At 48.2% G+C, this 18,427-nt stretch overlaps 9 protein-coding genes across 9 annotated transcripts; 3 read left to right on the top strand and 6 right to left on the bottom strand.

Annotated features, from left to right (window-relative positions):
- Positions 1-904: 904 nt before the first annotated feature.
- HD556DRAFT_1376233 (uncharacterized protein) lies at positions 905-2,375 on the top strand. Its single transcript, XM_041303097.1, has 4 exons — positions 905-1,311; positions 1,363-1,659; positions 1,707-1,851; positions 1,903-2,375. Exons 1-4 carry the CDS (start codon positions 1,138-1,140, stop codon positions 2,262-2,264), a joined length of 978 nt encoding a protein of 325 aa, XP_041159668.1. The 5' UTR covers positions 905-1,137; the 3' UTR covers positions 2,265-2,375.
- Positions 2,376-2,915: 540 nt separating this feature from the next.
- Positions 2,916-3,944, bottom strand: HD556DRAFT_1443932 (uncharacterized protein; the record flags this gene model as incomplete). The annotated part of the gene is made up of 1 exon (XM_041306702.1): positions 2,916-3,944. The coding sequence occupies one exon, from the start codon at positions 3,942-3,944 to the stop codon at positions 2,916-2,918; it is 1,029 nt and encodes a 342-aa protein (XP_041159667.1).
- Positions 3,945-5,155: 1,211 nt separating this feature from the next.
- Positions 5,156-5,422, bottom strand: HD556DRAFT_1204773 (uncharacterized protein; the record flags this gene model as incomplete). Its single annotated transcript, XM_041296449.1, has 1 exon — positions 5,156-5,422. A coding segment is annotated over one exon (267 nt), but the record flags the coding sequence as incomplete, so codon positions are not given.
- Positions 5,423-8,404: 2,982 nt separating this feature from the next.
- HD556DRAFT_1189277 (uncharacterized protein) lies at positions 8,405-8,647 on the bottom strand (the record flags this gene model as incomplete). Its single annotated transcript, XM_041296133.1, has 1 exon — positions 8,405-8,647. A coding segment is annotated over one exon (243 nt), but the record flags the coding sequence as incomplete, so codon positions are not given.
- Positions 8,648-10,957: 2,310 nt separating this feature from the next.
- On the bottom strand, positions 10,958-12,717 carry HD556DRAFT_1376219 (MFS general substrate transporter; the record flags this gene model as incomplete). The annotated part of the gene is given in 11 exon segments (XM_041303096.1): positions 10,958-11,022; positions 11,135-11,179; positions 11,194-11,206; positions 11,241-11,242; positions 11,261-11,455; positions 11,505-11,645; positions 11,699-11,815; positions 11,870-12,247; positions 12,307-12,441; positions 12,490-12,576; positions 12,638-12,717. The coding sequence occupies 7 exon segments, from the start codon at positions 12,715-12,717 to the stop codon at positions 11,272-11,274; spliced, it is 1,122 nt and encodes a 373-aa protein (XP_041159664.1). The 3' UTR covers positions 10,958-11,022; positions 11,135-11,179; positions 11,194-11,206; positions 11,241-11,242; positions 11,261-11,271.
- On the bottom strand, positions 12,504-13,134 carry HD556DRAFT_1376212 (uncharacterized protein). The gene is made up of 4 exons (XM_041303095.1): positions 13,060-13,134; positions 12,987-13,006; positions 12,638-12,934; positions 12,504-12,576 (listed from the first exon to the last, which is right to left on the bottom strand). Exons 1-3 carry the CDS (start codon positions 13,066-13,068, stop codon positions 12,781-12,783), a joined length of 183 nt encoding a protein of 60 aa, XP_041159663.1. The 5' UTR covers positions 13,069-13,134; the 3' UTR covers positions 12,504-12,576; positions 12,638-12,780.
- Positions 13,135-14,420: 1,286 nt separating this feature from the next.
- HD556DRAFT_524154 (uncharacterized protein) lies at positions 14,421-16,060 on the top strand. Its single transcript, XM_041310863.1, has 10 exons — positions 14,421-14,574; positions 14,626-14,675; positions 14,725-14,768; positions 14,825-14,844; positions 14,895-14,947; positions 14,998-15,080; positions 15,143-15,241; positions 15,305-15,476; positions 15,731-15,785; positions 15,839-16,060. The coding sequence occupies exons 1-10, from the start codon at positions 14,512-14,514 to the stop codon at positions 15,929-15,931; spliced, it is 732 nt and encodes a 243-aa protein (XP_041159662.1). The 5' UTR covers positions 14,421-14,511; the 3' UTR covers positions 15,932-16,060.
- A 333-nt stretch (positions 16,061-16,393) lies between these two features.
- HD556DRAFT_1308888 (uncharacterized protein) lies at positions 16,394-17,048 on the top strand (the record flags this gene model as incomplete). The annotated part of the gene is made up of 3 exons (XM_041300206.1): positions 16,394-16,545; positions 16,614-16,819; positions 16,915-17,048. 3 exons carry the CDS (start codon positions 16,394-16,396, stop codon positions 17,046-17,048), a joined length of 492 nt encoding a protein of 163 aa, XP_041159661.1.
- A 354-nt stretch (positions 17,049-17,402) lies between these two features.
- On the bottom strand, positions 17,403-17,823 carry HD556DRAFT_1207840 (uncharacterized protein; the record flags this gene model as incomplete). Its single annotated transcript, XM_041296503.1, has 2 exons — positions 17,403-17,583; positions 17,636-17,823. Coding segments are annotated over 2 exons (369 nt in total), but the record flags the coding sequence as incomplete, so codon positions are not given.
- Between the last annotated feature and the right edge of the window lie 604 nt (positions 17,824-18,427).

Here is an 18,427-nt window from a genome sequence, read left to right as displayed (position 1 = left end):
TAATGAATGACTGTGGTTGGATAATAGGCGAATTTGTGGGATGATTGGTGAGCTTAGAGAGCCTAGAAACACAAGAAACCCTCGCGGTGGGCTCCAGTTGTAGAAACAACAATACTGAGAGGAACAAAACAAAGATTGCTCCTAACTGATATATTTGTGTTGTGGTCTTTGCACTGCCTATTCTGCTATACTTGCCTGACAAGTGCGTTCGACCCAGGGGTCTGCGGTCTGGGAATAGTCTTGGGGGTAAGTGAGTGATGTGGGGTCAATAGTCCGAGCGCGGGAAACAATGTCCAAAGGTATAATTACGATGTCCGACGCAAAAGCGTCGGGTCCGATGTTTTCGGGGTTTCGGGATATCGGGTTCGGGTTCGGGATGTTGGAAACTAATAGTAACGCTATAGCGAGCGTCGGAAGAGCGAGCGGTGTGCGCGATAATAACAATGACTGATATGGATAATGAAAGAGCGATGATATTCGCAATATCAACTAAGAACTACGAAATATCGGGTTTGACCACTAAGCGTCGGGGAACTGCTCCCCTCTACTTGGATAATGAATAATGCTCGAGGTCAGTCCAATATATATGTAAGTACGTAGAAATGCGGAACCCATAGGCGAAAGTAGCGGCGGAGTATTTCGGATCCGAAGTACATGTAAATAAACATGAGGCGCTGCGGACTATGGGAAAACATGTAATAGCGCTGGCTACAACGTGAGTAATGTGCGAAATAATGAACTACACACCTAGTGGGGCTAGCAAGACAGGACGGGACACGGATAGGACAAGTGCGCGGGAAAACATCGGGTCCGATGCGGCCTAAACGTCGGTTTGGCGGGTTAGCGTCGGATAACATCGGGAAGTGATTAGCATGTGACAGGTATTTGGCGTGTACTGTGAAATAGCTCGATACGAGCCCAGCGCCAGCTCGTGTCCTACATCTCCTACGAACTTTGAATACTGACTGTCCCCAGTCAGCGGTATGCGGGAAGTCTTCACCAAATTTGCGAGTTTCTAAGTCACGTGACCAGCGGGAAATGCGGCCGAGACTTTCTCGCGATTTCTGCATATAAACCTGAGCCCTTGACAACTGCGCTTCTCTTCTTTCATTCTTTTCCCCTTCATCTAATCTCACTATGGCGTTCCCCTTTGACACTGCACAAGTCTTATCTCCTGAGGCTGAGTCTCTCCAGCGCGGATTTTCGGAACTTCGGCAAAAGATGGAGGCCGAATCGAAGTGCGTACCAGATGATAGGCCGGATCTCATGGTGGAAAAGGAAGAATGGTGCAGGAGGTGGAACAAGATTTCGGTGCGTCGCATTTGCTGTGATTTTCGGGTTTTCCGTGCTAATATCCGAAAGTCCGATATCGGAATCTTTATAGCGGCCGGAAAGGATAAGGGTGTCGCACTTGCGTTGACTGCGGAGGATGTTGCGAGGGGTAAGGAATTGGTGGGGATTCATGATCGCTTCGTGGAACAGCTGCATGCGCTCAAGGAAATGGCCGCGCGTCAGGCCGAAATTTCCGAACCTCAAGGCGCACCTGCGGATGTCTCGATGGAAGGTGAGGGCGATGAAGAAGAAGATGCGGACGGCGAATCCGAAGTTCCGATTAAGCGGCCGACTCGGGTGCGCAAGGCAAAGCATCCTGCGCCGAAGGTAAGTCCGAAATTTTTGCGTTTGTCTTACGCTAGATATTTCGCAAGGATGATGATTCTGATGATGGAATGATCCTTCACGACCCTCCCTGCGACCGCTGCGCTAAGCGTGACACCGAATGCTTCGGACCCGAAAAACGCGGGTGTACAGAGTGCCGGAACTCTAAACAGGCATGTTCCTATTCTCGTATTGGTGAGTTTTCCTCTTTTTCGCATTTTTCGGCGTTTTGACTCCTGTATTTAGCGCGCGCCAAGGGCAAAGCGTCTGCGCGTCGGCCGATGGCGGCTTCCAAGGTTCGGGTCGGGTCTTCGCTCGGATCCGAACCTCCTATTACGATTTCCGATGGTGAAGATATGGCATCCGCCTCGCGTATTTCGAAGACAAAGCCGGTGGTGCTGATTCAGGGTAGGAAAAGGAAGTTGGCGGATGTAGAGGAAGAGGATTTCGCACTTGCGGATTCGGGTTTGAGCGGAGAGGACCTGATTTTGGCGGGTAAGCTTCGGGGTGTCTATGCGAAGTTTCGCACTATCCAGGGGCTGATGTCCGAAGTTGCGAATGAGTTGGACATGATGCGGGCGCATGTCACCAAAAAGGCGCGTTTCTGAATACTGTCTCTTTCAATTTCTTTCTGCTTCTGTACTACCAATTAGCGTTTCTCCTAGCTGTACAATGTATTCCGCGTGTTTTCCGAATGTCAAAGCGTGATGTCCAATGAATTCTTCTAATGTCCGAAATGTCAAAGCGTCGGGTCCGATGCGATGTCCGAAGTTTCCATGTATGTCCTGTGTCCCTTGTGTCCGTGTCTCGTGTCTTGATGCTAGGTCATCCCCTACTAGGGTGTCTAATAAAAAACAATGAAAAAAATAATCATAAGTGCCAGATGAATTTTCGGATAACGTAGTCAAGATGATACTATGGACGCAGATTACCATCTGACTTGACTTCTTCGTGCAACTTTTGACTGTCTTTCTTCGGGTTTTTCGGGTTTTCGGGTTTTTCTACGTATATATAAGGGTGCGCGCGCGATGCGCAGTTCGAAGATGAAATGCTATATAAATAGGGGTTATTAACGCGCGTTCGGATTCGAATGTCTGTGTACTATTAGTTTCTTCTGTAGGTGCGGATGTATGAGGATAGTGGTTTTTCGGGTTATTGAGATATGAAACACCGGCCTAATCCCGGGGTGAAACGTGCAAGCTATGAACATATGTGCGCGTTTTCGGGTATCGCGTTACCCGAAATTTCGGGGTTTCGAACTATAGCTTTTTCCTAAGGTAAAGACGTCGTTGGCTTTCATACTGGTAAAACGCGATCTGGGAGTGCGATGGACGAGGGTATTGAAAGCGTCGGTAGACCGGATGATGGAATCGGATATTTCGGATCCGATGCGACAGGTGACGATAGGGCGAAACTATGCAGGGAAACTGCGGGTAAACGGGGCATATCTTCGGGATGATGGGGAAATGTGTTTCGGGTGTTTCGGGCTTTGACGTGCGGATTTTCGGGTGTGACAATTCAAAATGATACCTAGACCTAGTGACATAACCGGTGAGAATTAAAGCGACGGCTACTGCGTGAACGAAATGATCAGTGCGATCTGGAGAAGGTAAAACGAGTTCGTGATCTAAACTCCTGGTACAAATATCCCATATTTCTGGGAATTCGTCGGCCGATGTTTCAGGTATCTCGGGTACGTTGTCTTCTAGCGACGTTAGCTCTGAATCTAAGACTTCTGATGTTAGTACGTCTGCATCAATGACTTCTACGAATACATCCAATTGTTCCGATGGTAACTGAACTTGTCCGAAGGTCAAGTCCGAAATTTCGGAACTTCGGACTCCCTCTGGGGCGTCGGATGTTGTGATAGGGTCTTCGGGTGCGGAGATTTCTATTTCTGAAGTTAGGCGTTCTTGTGCGGGTGTGTATTCGTCACTTAGGTGAAGTGTCCACCATTCATAATCATCGGATTCCTCGGGTTCGGGTATTTCGGGCTGCGGATCGGGTCGGGTATACTCGTGTATGCCTCCTTCTGGGTAGGACGACAGAATTTCGTTAGTAAAATCTAACCAAGATGTACCTCGGGCCTCAGGGCATCCTGCCCATAGTTCTTTGTGGTCGCATTGGATATATCTGAGAGTATACTTGATGAGCTCAGTGTCCGATAAATTGCACTTTTGTCCGAGTTGGTCTACAGATTGCAAAAATGCGAAAACTCCGTAAACATCGCCGGTGAATCTTGGGGCTGATTGTTCTGTCCTGAATGGCATGCCAAATCTGTCGGGCATGATGGGAAAAACTGCGGGTACGTCGGAAATATCGTCGGGCCGTCGGGTCCGAAGTACGGGTTCGTCGGGAAATCCTAAAATCAAAATCACTTAATCAAAACTAAACCAGATGGACCCCTCGCGGTGGGCTCCAGTTGAAGAAACAACAATTCAGAGAGTGAGTCTGAACAATGTTGGGTCTTGCAGAACCTAGCTGCTATTCGACCCTAAAGGGTTTCTGGACCAGGCTCAAGACTCAGAGGAGAGGAAATATCATGAAAACTTGCTGAGTACTCTGACTCCTACTGGTAACTGGTGAAAAGATAACTTCCTTATGTAAGCTACAAAAGTGCCAACATAAGGTAAGGTAAAAACAGTCTCTACAAGCCCAGCCAGAAATGAATCCCTACAGCGAGTTGCCAAATCGAGGTTAAGCGAGCTAAGCGCAAACCACATGGCCTTTGGCGAAATAGGCGAAAGCCACGCGAGCGCCCGAACGTTCCCGCAACCATCGCACTTTACTTCTTTTTTTTTTTTTTTTTTTTTAATCAATGTTATTGTCCTTTGGGGTCAAAGACCCTATGTCGGACATAGCCCTATTCGCAGGGGGCTTGCTCCCGCTTAAACTAATTGTATGGTAGTGGGTATGTGTGCTAGCGTGTTATCAATGGAAAACAAGTATTCCGCCAGCTTGATGTCGGGCAAAGGCCGACGCTGGGTTCGTACGGGAGGAATGATGTGGTGGAAAAGCTTCGTTGGCGGGCCCTTCGTTTCCTACATTGTGGTCTCGGCCGGCGAGACATCTTCCTTCCAGGCTCGGATATGAATAGTTTGGATTATTATTATTATTATGGTGTGCGTTGTTACTGTAGGATTATGTGAATTGGAGAAGGTTCTTATCTTTTCGAGATCTCACCGAACGTATGTTTGAATCTGCCTGTTCTGTTGATATATTGCATTAGTGGTTTGGTGGCTGCTTCAGAAGTGAGGATGTGAGAGATGGACGTGGCTTGGCATCTGAGGGTGTTGGCGAATTGATGGCGTTCTTGTGCGTACTGAGGGCAGTCGAAGAGATAATGATGAACTGTTTCGTCTACGTTGGGACAAGCTGGGCAATGCGGTGAGTCACTTTTTGATATGCGGTGCAGGTGGAGGTTGAGGGGGAGGTGACGGGTGCGGAGCTGGGTGTAGATGCTGGCTTTCTGCTTGGAGAGGGGGGCGATGAGTTTAATGAATTTGTTGGATGGCATGGTGGGATCAATGATTTTCGCTCTCGCATAGCGGGGTGATTTCTTCCAGGATTCGGTCCAGCGTTTGCTCAACGCGTCGTTGTGCCATTGTTTTAGCGCTGATACGCTATCGGGGAGAGGTTTGTCCTTGAGGTAGGTGGGTAGGTGTCGTCTTGTACTGTTCCGGTGGGCTCCTTCCGCCGCCTCTTTCGCGGCCTTGTCAGCTAGCTCATTTCCATTTATTCCCTTGTGGCCGGGGATCCATCGTACCGTCAGTTTGAAGTCGCGTTCTTGTTCTGCTCTGCGCTTGGCTATGAATCTGGTCATGCTACGAAAGTTTTCTATTAAGTATCCGCCCGGTTTCGTTCTATGGCTCTCACCGGATTTGATGGCTGCTTGGTTGTCTATGAAGATGGTTGCGGGGTAAACTACATTCGGTTCGGTTGCTAGGAGTTTGGCTGCTAGTGTTAGTCCTACTACTTCAGCTTCATATACAGTGTGAGTTTTGTCCGGGCCGAGATGATACTTAAGCGTTCTGGGATCCTTGCCTTCTCGCATGAGCACTGCCGCTGCACCTATTCCACCTCTGTGCCCTGAGCCGTCAGTAAAGATCTGAATTTCGTCCTTAAGTTCCTTTTGCTTTTTGATAGCTAAGTCTTTCTTTGGTGCGATATGGGTGTCATAGGCATTTGGCATCGTGGCATTCGATCTTCGGATTGGGTCCAGTGTTTCAATGTCCTCTGGGAATGCTTTGAATGTGGCGATTAGATTGTGTAGAGATGAGCGATGACGTTTGACGTTATGGTGCTTGACAATGTGCTTCAGATGTTTGTGAAGGGGGTGGCGGGTGGGGAGCGTGGCTAGGCAGAGTGCTGCGCGATGGCATACTTTCTGAAAGAGTAGACCTATTGGGAGAAGGTTAGCGTGTGCATCGAGCGTGTCAGTAGCAGTGGATCTCATAGCGCCTGTGATACTCAGCGTCGCAATCCTTTGAACCTTTGCCAGTCTTTCAACTACTCCCTTGGATCCTCTTTGCTCCCTATTGGATTCCTCGGTATAGATGGGTCTGAACCAGATGTCCGCACCGTAGGTGAATTTTGGAATGGCGACTGTTACGTATAGCTGTCTCATAAGTTTCGCTGAGACTCCGTTGGAGACTCGTGATAGACGGCGGAGTTGGAGGACGTATTCAGTACCTTTAGCGATAGCGTGGCCTACGTGGTGTTTCCATGTTAGTTCTTGATCTACTAGGAGGCCTAGGAATCGATGGTGCTCAGTGGGGGTTATGGTGGTGTCTTGTAGGATCAGAGGAGGGCGGTCTCGTGTTTTGCTGCGCGTGAAGTCTATGAGGGTGAATTTGTTGACTTCGAACTTTGAGTTGTGATCTTTCGACCATTGGAGGGCGCCGTTGGGTCTTTCCATCATGCTCTTGAGGGTGCTGTGAGTATCTTCAAACGAGGGACCTATTGCAATGTATGCCGTGTCGTCTACGAAGGCTAGGGCAGTTTCTCCATCGCTCGGGTTAGCTATATCAATTAAGTCAGTGTTGTATATTAAATAGGCTATCATAGATAATGGGTCTCCTTGACCAATTCCGTTTCTTATGTTGATCCATTCGGAGGTCGCATCATTGAATTTGAGCTGAGTGCGTCGGCCTGTGAGCATTCTTTCCGTGAAATCGATTAGTTCTGGTGGTAGCTTGCATTTGCGCATATTGTGGGTCAGTCTTGCTGTGACTGCATTCGGGAATGCGCCTTCTATGTCGAGGAATAGAATTGAGGCTACTTTACCTGTGCGCCAGGCGTTTTTGATCGTCGTTTCTAGGAGATGCAAGGAGTCAGTGGTTGTTCTTCCAGGTCAGCCTCCGAAGTGCGTATTCGGGATTAGATTGTGTCGTTCTAGGATGTAGGATACTTGTTCAGCGACAATGGCAGTCAGTAGTTTGCAGGTTGTGTTGATGAGGGCGATTGGTCTGTAGGCTTTGGGGATTGAGTAATCGGCCTTTCCTGGTTTACGTAGGACCACCGTTGTGAATTCTCTCCATGGGTCATAGTACGTTTTGAGGGTGAATACTGCGTTGAATAGATGATAGAGGTAGGGGATGAGGGCTGATGATGCACGTTTGAAGACTACATTACAGATGCCATCAGGACCGGGGGCTTTGTAGGAGCTGGTGTTGGTAATGGCGCGTTCGATTTGTTCTCTTGAGATTGGTGTGAATGGCGTGATTGGTTCAGGGTAGTCGTAGTCTTCGGGGATTGAGCTAGCTGGGGGAGGGGGGGGAAAGAAAGTGTTAGCGAGTGCGTTGCTTTTTTCAGCGTTAGTGATGGCTTCTATGGGCAGGCCGTTAGCGTCTTTAGTTTTAAGGGCAGGTATACTTGTTCTGCCACCGTCACCCATTGGTGAGGATATGTATCTGTTCGCGGTGTAGATGCTTTGTTGGTCTAGCTCCTCCAAGAATTCGATCCAGTGTTCTTGTTTGGTCTTGCAGATGGTCTCAGTGAGCTTGTTGCGGTGTACACGGTGTTCCTCATGTATGGGGTGATTCGGCAGTCCTCTTAACTTATATGATAGACCACTTAGCTTATTTTTCTCTTTCATCATCATCGACAGCTCCTTCGTCCACCACCTTTTCGCGTGAGGGCTTGGTTTCGTTTTCGGCACTTTTTCTTCTATTGCGCATTTCAGGGCTTTGTTGAGGTTGGATGCGGCTAGCTGAAATTGGAGCTCGGAGGTGATGGTTTTGGGAGCTGGGATGTCACGGAGGTGATATGATAGGCAACTGTTAAATTCTTTCCATTCGACATCGCGGTAGTTGTAGGTTGCTGTGGTCGAGGTGTGGGGTATGTTGAGGTCTAGAGTACATAGTATGGGGACATGGTCAGTACATGGGGGGCGTCTTCTCGGCGCCGTGTCACATAGGGTAAACGTATCAAGAGTATGTGCTGTACAGAATATATTGTCTGGTCTTGTCCAGTTGCTGCTGCTGGTGGATTGTAGTGTAGGTTTGTCGCGTGGGAGGGCCATTCTCATGTTGTGATCTGCGAGTAGCTCGATGATGCGCTGGGCTGCTTCCTGGGCTTCTGGTGGTGTGCAGAGGTGGGCGTTACGGGTTTCTTCCCAGAGGGGGTGGTGTGCGTTGAAGTCTCCCATGAGGATGATATGGTCGTTGGGGGTAGGGCGAATTGTTCGTATCTCTCGGTCTAGGTAGGTCGCAAGTAGTGGGAGGACTTCTCATTTCTTGCTGTCGTCATAGATGTTGAATATGGTGATTTTGCCAAACGGACCGTTGAGTTGGATAACTACCACGTCTGCTGAGGGAAATTGGAGCTGGCGCCAGTTGTTTGTGTTAAGTCGCTTGTTGATGAGTGTGATGGCGCGCAAGCGGCTTTTGTGAGTATATCGGTGTGTAGGGTACATTACATTCCAGTCTTGTGTGGCCCGTGTGTTCCCTAGAAGGTCAATGTGAGGTTCCTGGATAATTACAATATCATATTCCTTCGCTGTGAGGGGACCGCTTAATATACAGTGTTGAGCCGTGGAGGATTTGTTCAGGTTCTCTTGCCAGATGCGTAGGCGGACAGGGTCGTGTTCTTGTCGTCTATTCATATTGACGGTTGGGGGAGGGGGCAGCTTGCGTTTGTGGCCATAATTGGGGGCTTGAGGTGGGGTGCCGTGGAGAGAATCTTGTGTGGGGTGGTAGGTAGCTTCCACGTCCTGATCGTGATCCTCTGCGGTTGTGGGCTTCTCTTGGATCAAAGTAGCCGTCCAGAGTGTCCTGGGAGCGATGTGGTGGGACTTGTTGGAAGTTTCTCGGGGGCCTTTCTACGGGTTTGGGTTTCTGGGGTGCTGGTACCTGTGTCCATTCTTCCTCCGTAGGGAAGTATGGCATAGTGTTATCCACGTCTCTGGCGTCTAAGTCAGTGCATCGCCTTGCGAATTCTGGGCAGTTTCTGTTCCAACTGGCATGCTCATTTGATTCGCATGAGATGCAGCATACATGATCTTTGTTGGTGCATTCTGAGGTTCTGTGCTCCTCGGCGCAGTTGGCGCATGTGTCGTGGTGGGCGATGCAGTCCCTCGCGATGTGTCCGTATCGTTGGCATTTGGCGCATCGTGTTGGTTCCCTTTTGTTTTTCTTCATTTGTAGCTTGTTTTTGTTGATTGTGATGCCATCGCGGATTCCTTCGTTGGCGATTCTTGAGTCTTTGAGGATTAGGATAAGGTGAGCTACTTGTTGGGTCGGTGTGCGCTTCGCTGGGGGTTTAATCCATCTGGCTGTAGAGATCGTGTTTTGTTCCCAATTGTTCTCTTTCTCGAGTTCTCGTAGCTGTTCCTCTCTGTTGGGGTCAAAGGTTAGTGGGACAAATTGAATAACTACCGGGTACGCTCTGTCTTTGAGTGTGGCTTTGGGGTCTAACTTGTTTATGAATTCTTCTTTTATGTGTTGTTTCTTGAGGTGTTCGGCTGCTTGTTGTGTGAGCATTTCAATAACTATTCCTCCGTTACGGAATTGAGTGATGGCGCGGATTTCGAGTTCTAGCGTGTCGTCTTTGGTTATTGAGCTCATGGCCTGTTTGATCTTGTCAGTAAGTTGCGCGTGTGAGACCTTACCAGGGGCAAGGAGACTGTCTGGGGGCAGGTCAATGAGGATCTGTCTCGCTTTGATCGCATTTCTTGCTGCTCTGCGTGTGGATTCGTTGATGGTGTTATTGTCCGCATTTAGTCCTGATAGTAGAGCGTTCTTGTATCCGGTGTTCTGGGTTGTTGTTGCTTTGACTTGGGTGGTGAGGGCGTTGACTGCATCTTGTACTTTCTCTAGTCTGGAGTTGATGGTTGCTGAATCGTTATTTGTGTCGGGGTTGTTTTCTTGAAGGCGTGATGATATGTCTGAGATTTTGGTTTGCGTTTCGTTCAGTAGTGTGGCTGTAGTTGAGATATTCTCTGAGACATTGTGAATCTTAGCAACGTGTGGGGATATCGCAGTTAGAACTAGCTTGGCTATGTTGTCCGCCATGTTAGATTCTGTTGCGTCTTCTAGAAGAAAGGCGACTGCTCTGATTGCAGTTTGTACTGGGAGAGTTACTCCCGGCATCTGAGTTATGTGGAATAGTATGTCTGAAAGTTTGTCAGTAGAAAAGGGTTTGCCATTGATGGCCATTGCCGTTCTAATCAGGTATGCTTGGGCACTCACCGTGTCTTTGACCTCGTCATTCACATTCATAATCTCGTTGGTATCCATTCTAGATGAGGATCTTGTTGCTGGCGTATTTGTGTTTTGAGTGTTTTTCATTTTTATCGGCATTGTTTTGTTTTCCTTGTGTTTTTGGTTTTTGTAGTTATTATGAATCTTTTATGCATCTATATTATGTAGTAGCAAAGCGAGAGAGATAGTAAATGAGGTGAAAAGGGTTAGGAAAGGTGAGGGGTTGGCGCCGTTGGGCGTCAAACGCGCTGTTGAGCGCGAGACTGGTTGGGGTTTTTCGGGGTCCTAGTTGGGGTGCCACTTGGTATGGGTCCAAGAAGCGCTTACTTTACTTCTTAGATATTAGATACTGATATATCATACCTACAGGGTATTGTGAAATGCACGAGAATTCCGCTCTATTTGTTTGTTTCAAGTTTCGTCGTGGTCTTTTTGAATATTTACTACAAGCGAACCAATCACCTTCTGACTTTTACTTTGATAATGCCGTACTTGAAGCTTGAAACTTGAAGCTTGAAGGGTGACTCACTGAGCAGAAACATGGATAAGAAGAGGTGCATCAGCAAACTACAACTTTTCAATGCAAAGCACTTTCCATAGATTACTGTGTCATTCATGATTCGTTGTGATGCATTGTCAACACTGAAGTTGCTGATTCGTGTCTGCCACTGTCCAGAGGTCGATGTCTTCTTTCTGCGCGAAAGAATACCATTATCATGCACAGGTCAATAGCTAGTTTTCTGCGTAATTATCACATCGATCCGACAATAAAAGTCAAAACAAGTACAATGTAGCTCTCCGTCATCAATCAATTTATGACTCACTAAATAAGATATCATGAATATCTTATTTGTGCCCTGGTATACATTTATATATTCTCACTGACGGGATCCTATCAGTCACCGACCATGCGCTAGAGGAGATATCTAAAACCCTCGGGTAGTCCTAGAACTTGCTCTTCGGCTTCAGCAGCTTCGTTACACCGGGAAAGGTGTTCCCTAAATACCCAGAACATCGCAATAGACACGACGCTTGTCAAGGTGCAAACAAGACACGAGTTGACGTATGAAGGTCCCCAACTGGACGGCCAAAAGTATCTGCGACGGTGTCAGTATCGGCTAGAGCACGAGGTTGCTGTGAACTGACGGTGAAGTAGCGTTGCCAACTGATGCCATAGTGTTTATTAGTGCGATGGCTGCAGCGCGTTTAGACTGTGATTGGGAAAAGGTATTCATGACCCAGGTCAAAGCGACAGCATAGGCGATTGAGCTCTGAGCCATAAGGAAACTGTGTGGAGCACGTAAACCCGTGTAATCACAGGAGGAAAGAAAGGTTCCCACAGTGACAGATATCGCATGCCCGTATTCATTGTGGAAATTGCAATAATAAACCCAGCGATGCCGACGAGTAGAGGACCGGAAATATGCCAGAAGCGATCACCAGTTACGTCGGAGTGCCTTGATTCACTATTGTTAGTTCACTTATCGGACCTGCGTGAAATAAACACTGACCTGGCCACAACAAACGAAGTCGCAGTCCCCAAAATCCACGGAGGTGCGCAGAGAAAGAGGCTGGTCGTCGCGCTGTAACCCATTGTAGCTGATAGTGTCGGAAAAAAATTGGCGAATGATAGCGAGGAAACGATCAAATTAAGAGCAACACCAAGCCACCATACCCTCCAATCCATAAGAGCCTCGGCAAGACCAGAGAAGTTCTCTTCGGGTTTCCCTTTGTGCTCAAGTTTAACTTCTTCCTCCATCCGTTGCTTGGCCAGTATTTGTTCATCGGGCAAAAGCCAGACGCTCGGCGTTGAAGGAAAATCGGGTAAAATCCAGATTGCACACACTGCAGTGGCGAGTGTCAAAGCGCCCTCCACGAAGAAGAGCCACCTGCAGCGGAAAAATCAGAACGATTTGACTTTTGAAAGTACGCGCATTTCGGCTCAGACCTCCAAGCCGTAAAACCTAGTACACCGTCTAGGCTTGCTAAAATTCCAGACGCAATAAGAGCACTAAAAGCATAACTGATAGAGGTGCCGCAAAAAAGAAATGCTGTGCGTAACCCTAGTTCATCGCGCTTGTACCTGGAGGAACTTCAGTACATGCTGTTAGGATGTATTGGGATACTAAACCATCGTGAAAGAAGAAATACAGCTCCGGGAAAGAATGCCGCCTCTACAAATCCAATAAAGAAGCGCAAAATAAGAGCGGCATGATATCTAGAGCAACGTTACGAACGGACAGCATTAAAAGATCTAGACACCGACGTTTGTACCGCACCTTTCATGATCCCTCGTCAGCCAATGTCGATCAAGTGAAAGCAGTGTGACGTACTCATACACATGGTAATAGCAGCCCATGTTATCATACACCCCGAGAGGTACAATGATGGCCTTTTCATGTGGTGTAAGATCATGTTGCTTTCAAATTATTAGATATGCCGCAGGACGATAAGATGTTAGTACATACGAAGGAGCCTGGGTGAATAGATACCCCACAAAAAAGATGCTGGTGAGTGTATTAAATTGATTCCCCGTCATTCCAAGGTCCTCTTCGAAGCCACGCAGCCTCGCTGCACTTGTAGGTGGTTAAGCCATTTTATCCCATATGTTTTCGAAGGCCCGCTTACGCTATATTAGTACGGTCCATCTGCGCAGGCGATTTAGGCAGTCACGGGAAAAGTAGGTGCGCTGACGACTCACGATGTTCATAATGTAAACTAGAACTAGAAAGGCTACCCGAAGGTCTAACTTACGGAGAAGCCTCTTCTCCACGATTGGTCTATCAATGTCATCTAGAGGAAAGGCTAAACCGTCATCACTGCTTCCGCTAGGGGCTGCATCGTAGCAGGAACTACAGTCGACTGAACCAAGCAGGGGAAGATTTGACATTCCCGCGAATGAGAGAGATTTGGAGCTCCCAGATGCTGTTCGCTCGCAGTTTTGTATGTCGGCAGCCGAGTAATACAGGACCTGTGCCGTGGCAGGACTAGTAGAAGTGTCAAGCCTTTTCCGGTTCTATGTGATTCCGATATTCGGAGCCTAACCGCTCCCAAGTTGATATGAGCTTATTCGACCTTTACTAACGGCACCAATGATGACTGCTTGACCTGCATCGGGGGCGAGTGTCAGGATCATGATCATGATGGCCCTGCAATTGAATAGTCCTTTGATAAGTTAGGTTGCGAGTTGTGAGCGTTAATCGCATGCGGGAATTGAAACCTGGCGTATTTATTAGATGTACTATAGCTATGCATGCAACATGCAGACAATTGGCAGAATGTAGGAAAGAGCCGATCCAGGTCTGCCAACTGCAGTACTGCGACAAAAGAGCGTTCTAACGCTTCATCCCGGAGTCTGTGTCATTGCACCTGCTCGTTGAGTATACATATGTAATGGAACATATGGAAAAGCGAATGGAAAGTGGGTGTTGACTAAGCATTAATTTCGTTTTATATAAGTGTCGTTGATCGTACCGTAGGCCGCATCTAGTTCGCGTTCATCCAGACCAAGGCTCGTTTCTCTCTCGCAGGGGCCGTTGCAATTAACAAGTTGCCCATACTTTGAAGTCTGATCTGTCCATGGGTCGTCAGATACAAATCACCAACTTAACAACAAGTCTTCTGGATGCCCTGTGGCACGTCTCTCGAATCCTTTGACTAGAAAAATCAGACATGGTCATAGTGTTTGAGCTCTCCATCGTCAGTTTATGACTAGCGTGACAACAGGTTCGCAACAACATGTGTGTGCATGTGACCGTCCACCCAAACTGGTATTTTTTCAGGGAACTTTGCAACTTTTGGCCCACTCATCGTTCCTTCCCATGGACGTCGGACCCTTGGGACTGAAAAGTGGGTGATGCCGGGTCGTATATCACATATCAAGACTCATCAAGCTTTCCGATCATTCTCATCTCACGCCACCCTCCTCCCTCCCGACAACAGCGTCGAGTTTGCTTGGGGCCTTAAGTGAAAACATTTCCTGTTCGCTGTGCCTCCTGATATGGTCAATTGGCAAGATTCACAAGTGATCGAGGACTGGAGCGCAGTTCTCGTCGATATCACCTTTGTCATGCTAGGATTATACGGGTGTGTTTCTCCTTCATGCCTCCACTGAAGCTCACACAGAGATCGATATATCAAAAGATGGAGTTACATGAATTCCTGCCAGGTCGAAAGTGCTCTACTTCGTCGCCAGCTTCCATTTCGATGGCGAATGGTGAGCACATTCATGGTGTCATTTGTGATTGAATTTGACGCGTTTCTTCAGGTTCCCTATTTGATCGGTCGGACGTGCTTTCTCGTGACTCTGATACTCTCGTCAGTGCGTCTGCGACAATACTCGGTGCTAGTACTCATCCAGTTTCAGCTCCGTGACCAGCGTCGCCATCCCGTCCCATATCGACTGCTATTGTAAGCATCAGAGCAACCACTGCGTTTGTTTCCCTTACAGTTGTCAACCATTGCAGACGTGTTGAAATTCCTGGCGGTAGGGCGCTCGCTTGTCATATGACTTCCTTCTTTTGATATTCGTCCCAGTTCTCGGGTAATATCGTTGTGGCTTGTACATCCACGAACCTTGTCGTCCGGACGTGAGTCTCTCCTGTTCTTGGTGGTTACTTGGTCTCATACCGTGCTCAAGATGGACCGTTTGGAAGACCAACCGTTTTGTCTGTCTGTTCATGGGGCTGATGACTCTAGGACACTGGTTCATGATGATTCTCGGTATGCATCCCACATCCGTATACACGCCAGCCACCTGACCTCTCACCCCTCCACAAAAACAGACTCAAAAGAAGCACGAATCTCATCATCACCTCCAACTTCCGAATTCTGCGGATTCATGATTGTGAATCCCACATATTCAGCTGCTACATCCCTGTACAGTGAGTCCCGTCTCGTCCCTATCAAAGTGCAGTACTTAAGATTCATGACAGCTACGATATTAGACTTTGTGCTCTTGAAACTGACGATCTTCGGCTATTGGCGCTCCTCGTCATTGTCTCTCGTCACGATCATCCGTACCCAGGGCATCATCATGTATTTCATCGTGTTTTTTGCTAGTGTCCTTCCGGCCGTGCGTTCTTTTCTGTGTCGTATCGTGCTCGTGCTCGTGCTGAAGTATGTCTAGATCTTTTCTTGGCTGAACCTCAATTGTGAGTGGCGACCACGTGTCCCGAGGTGATGTTGATTGATTGACGGGGTGTTATAAGATATTATGAATGTGTTCTTTGCTTGGCCTGGTACGTCCATGTCGAGATTCGATCTTGTCTTTGGTGCTCACTGACGGGGAACTGTAGCAACTTGTGTCATGTACGACTCCCCTCTTCTCCCTCTCCACATCCACACTCACTCACTTTTGCACAGGACGATAGCATCAAGCTACGCAGTGATTCCAACATTCCCCACCCCTCAGGGTACAAGCCACAGGTAAGCCATCCAATCCATTCTACCCATGACCACCCTCACGCGGTGCTCGTCAGAGCCCCCGTGAATACGAGTGTGGAGAAATCGAACGTGCGGATTGTGAATCCCGTTTTGTCTGGGTGAACACGGCGGGCGGTTTTTCGGTTTAGTTTGGTTGTAAGGAGATAGTGTTGGATTCGATCGGGTGGGGAGGTCTGCGTTGCAAGTCTTGTACTACCCAAGTCCAACCTTTAAACATGGTTCATGCAACGTTCACAACACCTTCAAATTCTTGCTGCGACGTCGCCCGAGGTTCCACTCAAATAAATCAAATAAGAAAAAAGGCAAGGAAAGTCTAAGCAAATACTATGTATGTATGTATATAGCCAACCGTAAGACGAGTTGAAGTGAGGTATGATATGATACATGCGTCAACGGAGCGTGGGCGTGAGCGTACTATGCTGGGGATGTGTTGGAGCTTGGGGTCCGAGCTATAAATATATGAGGGGCAGAAGGAATGAGGCGGTGGCTAGGTGGCTACGGAATGAATGTCCGCTGTGTATAGTAATAGTTGGAATAAACGATCAAGGGAACGTCGTTGTACTCGATTAAGGTAACAAGCGCAGGAATCCATGTCCAGTGTAGAGAAAAAGAGAAAAGGAAAAAGGGGAGTCCTAGTCCAAGCAATAAGAGATACGATGGCCCTAAGAACGATCAACGTGAGGGGCGATGCGAGCGCGCTCCGCTTTACCTCCTTGGCGCGGGGAGATAAGGGAGAACCAAGGTCCTTGATAGCTCGACTCATTGACACCGCGAAGGGCTCTTTTGTCTCGGTCCATTCCCCTGCCCTAGGCTATTTCCTTGTCCATCACTCCCAGCCCACAAGTGGGGGTACTCGCATCCGCCCATTCCCAAAGATGAAGACGGGGACTCGGCGAGCGCTACGATAGGGATCGTGAATCTCTTCCTTGGTGGAATCACGGGCTTCATCGGTGCATCCAACGGCTTGACCTGCATCGATCCTAAGTCTATCGGAGAGGGCACTGACGATGTGCGGCGTGGGTAGAAATTTGATATTGGGTTGTCAGAGGTAGGCATCGACATTTTATCGCGCATAGGTCCACGCATAGAGTTGTGCATATGGGGATAATAGGAATCCTCAGCAGGAGCATCATCCACGTCTGGATCCACGTCCGAGTTCAGGATAAAGGCTTCTTCTGGATAGTCGCATTCCAGATTTGGACTGGTGGTATTGCTATTAGCAGGAGACTCTGGTGGACTACTTGAGGCGAGAGAGGCGGTTGTGAGAGAGGGAGTGGAGAATTCGGTATCTGATGCGAAGAGGGAGCAGTCTGTGTCTGAGTTGTAGCTTGATTCTGGTTCTGAGAAGGGGTCCTGGGTTGGACTAGCAGTTGTGCTGTCCAAAAGAGGGATGAAAGCAAAGCGTTTTCGGGGAGGGAGGTTACTCTTTATTATGGGGAGAGGAGAGGGTGTTGTGCGTGGTGGAGGGAGGGGAGGAGGTGGGACTGGTATGTTATGTGGCTTAAGCTCTGCTGATTGGATCGGTCTACAGCGTTGCTTTGACGGGGACGCGAATAAGATTGAATTTGGATGAAGGTCGAGCGCTGGATAACCTGTTGTTGGTGGTGGTGAGATTGGTGGTGAAGCCGGTGAAGCTGATACTGTTGTTGGATTTAGTGGGAGGAGTGGGATTGGTACGTTGCGAAGAAATACGCCAGAGTAAGGCCTGGATGAAAGTGGGTCGTGACTCTGCTGAGCACGAGGCAGGGAACGTTGAATCATCTTGAGCTCAAGTACGTCCCTATAAACCCCCAAAGGTCAGTATATGAAATTTACAAAGTCGTGTGACTGACTCGTATGAGAGACGTTGTGAGATTTCAGTGGGTGTTCTATCCCACTCATCAGCTTCAAAGACTTGTTCAGTTCCAAATGCGACATGTTTCTTGCAAGTGCCATCGTCCGTGTCAGATTCTACGGGGGTGGCAGAGCCAGAATGCGAAGGAGATTTTAAACAAGATTTCATGCGAGGTAGAGAAGGTCTACAAGTTGAAGGATCGTCGCAGCTGTCGTCAACCTCGCTCATAGTAAAATAGTATTTGAACATCCCATAAACTATAACTTTTCTTCTTTCAAGCCTATCGGGCATGCACGGAAACGGATGATCCCGTGATTTGATCCGTGGTAGGCCTGTGACCAAGCCACAACCAGACCTCTTGGCCAGACCACCAGATCACTCCAGACCACCAGAACCCTGAATCCAAGCCTTTATTTTGACAGACCAAGCCTCGATTTTGGCACTTCTGACCCACTGCATGACACCCAAGTACTGCTCGAGTACCCCACCTTCATTATTTTGCCATTGGTTTCTATTTCAGGATCACCGCATGCACCACAACGAGTCACCCACACCTCCCAACGGCTCATAATGCCCACAATATTGATCTCCCGAACATGACCGAAACCAAAACCTTCTCATTCAAAGTTTCATCACTCTGTATCCATTCAAAAATAGAAATAGATCATGAACTTCGAATTACTTGTATGCCTTGGACCGTTGTGGCCATCGTAGGCTACCTTTCGGTACCGCTTTATCAGCAAGTTGGGTAGGCAGTGGTACTCCATGTTCTAGTGCATGCCTGGTTCGG

The sequence above is a fragment of the Suillus plorans genome, assembly GCF_016647745.1.
Source record: "Suillus plorans strain S12 chromosome Unknown HD556scaffold_32, whole genome shotgun sequence".
Classification (NCBI taxonomy): domain Eukaryota; kingdom Fungi; phylum Basidiomycota; class Agaricomycetes; order Boletales; family Suillaceae; genus Suillus; species Suillus plorans.
The sequence above is the reverse complement of the archived record's forward strand: the minus strand, read 5'-3'. Positions and strand labels throughout refer to the sequence as shown.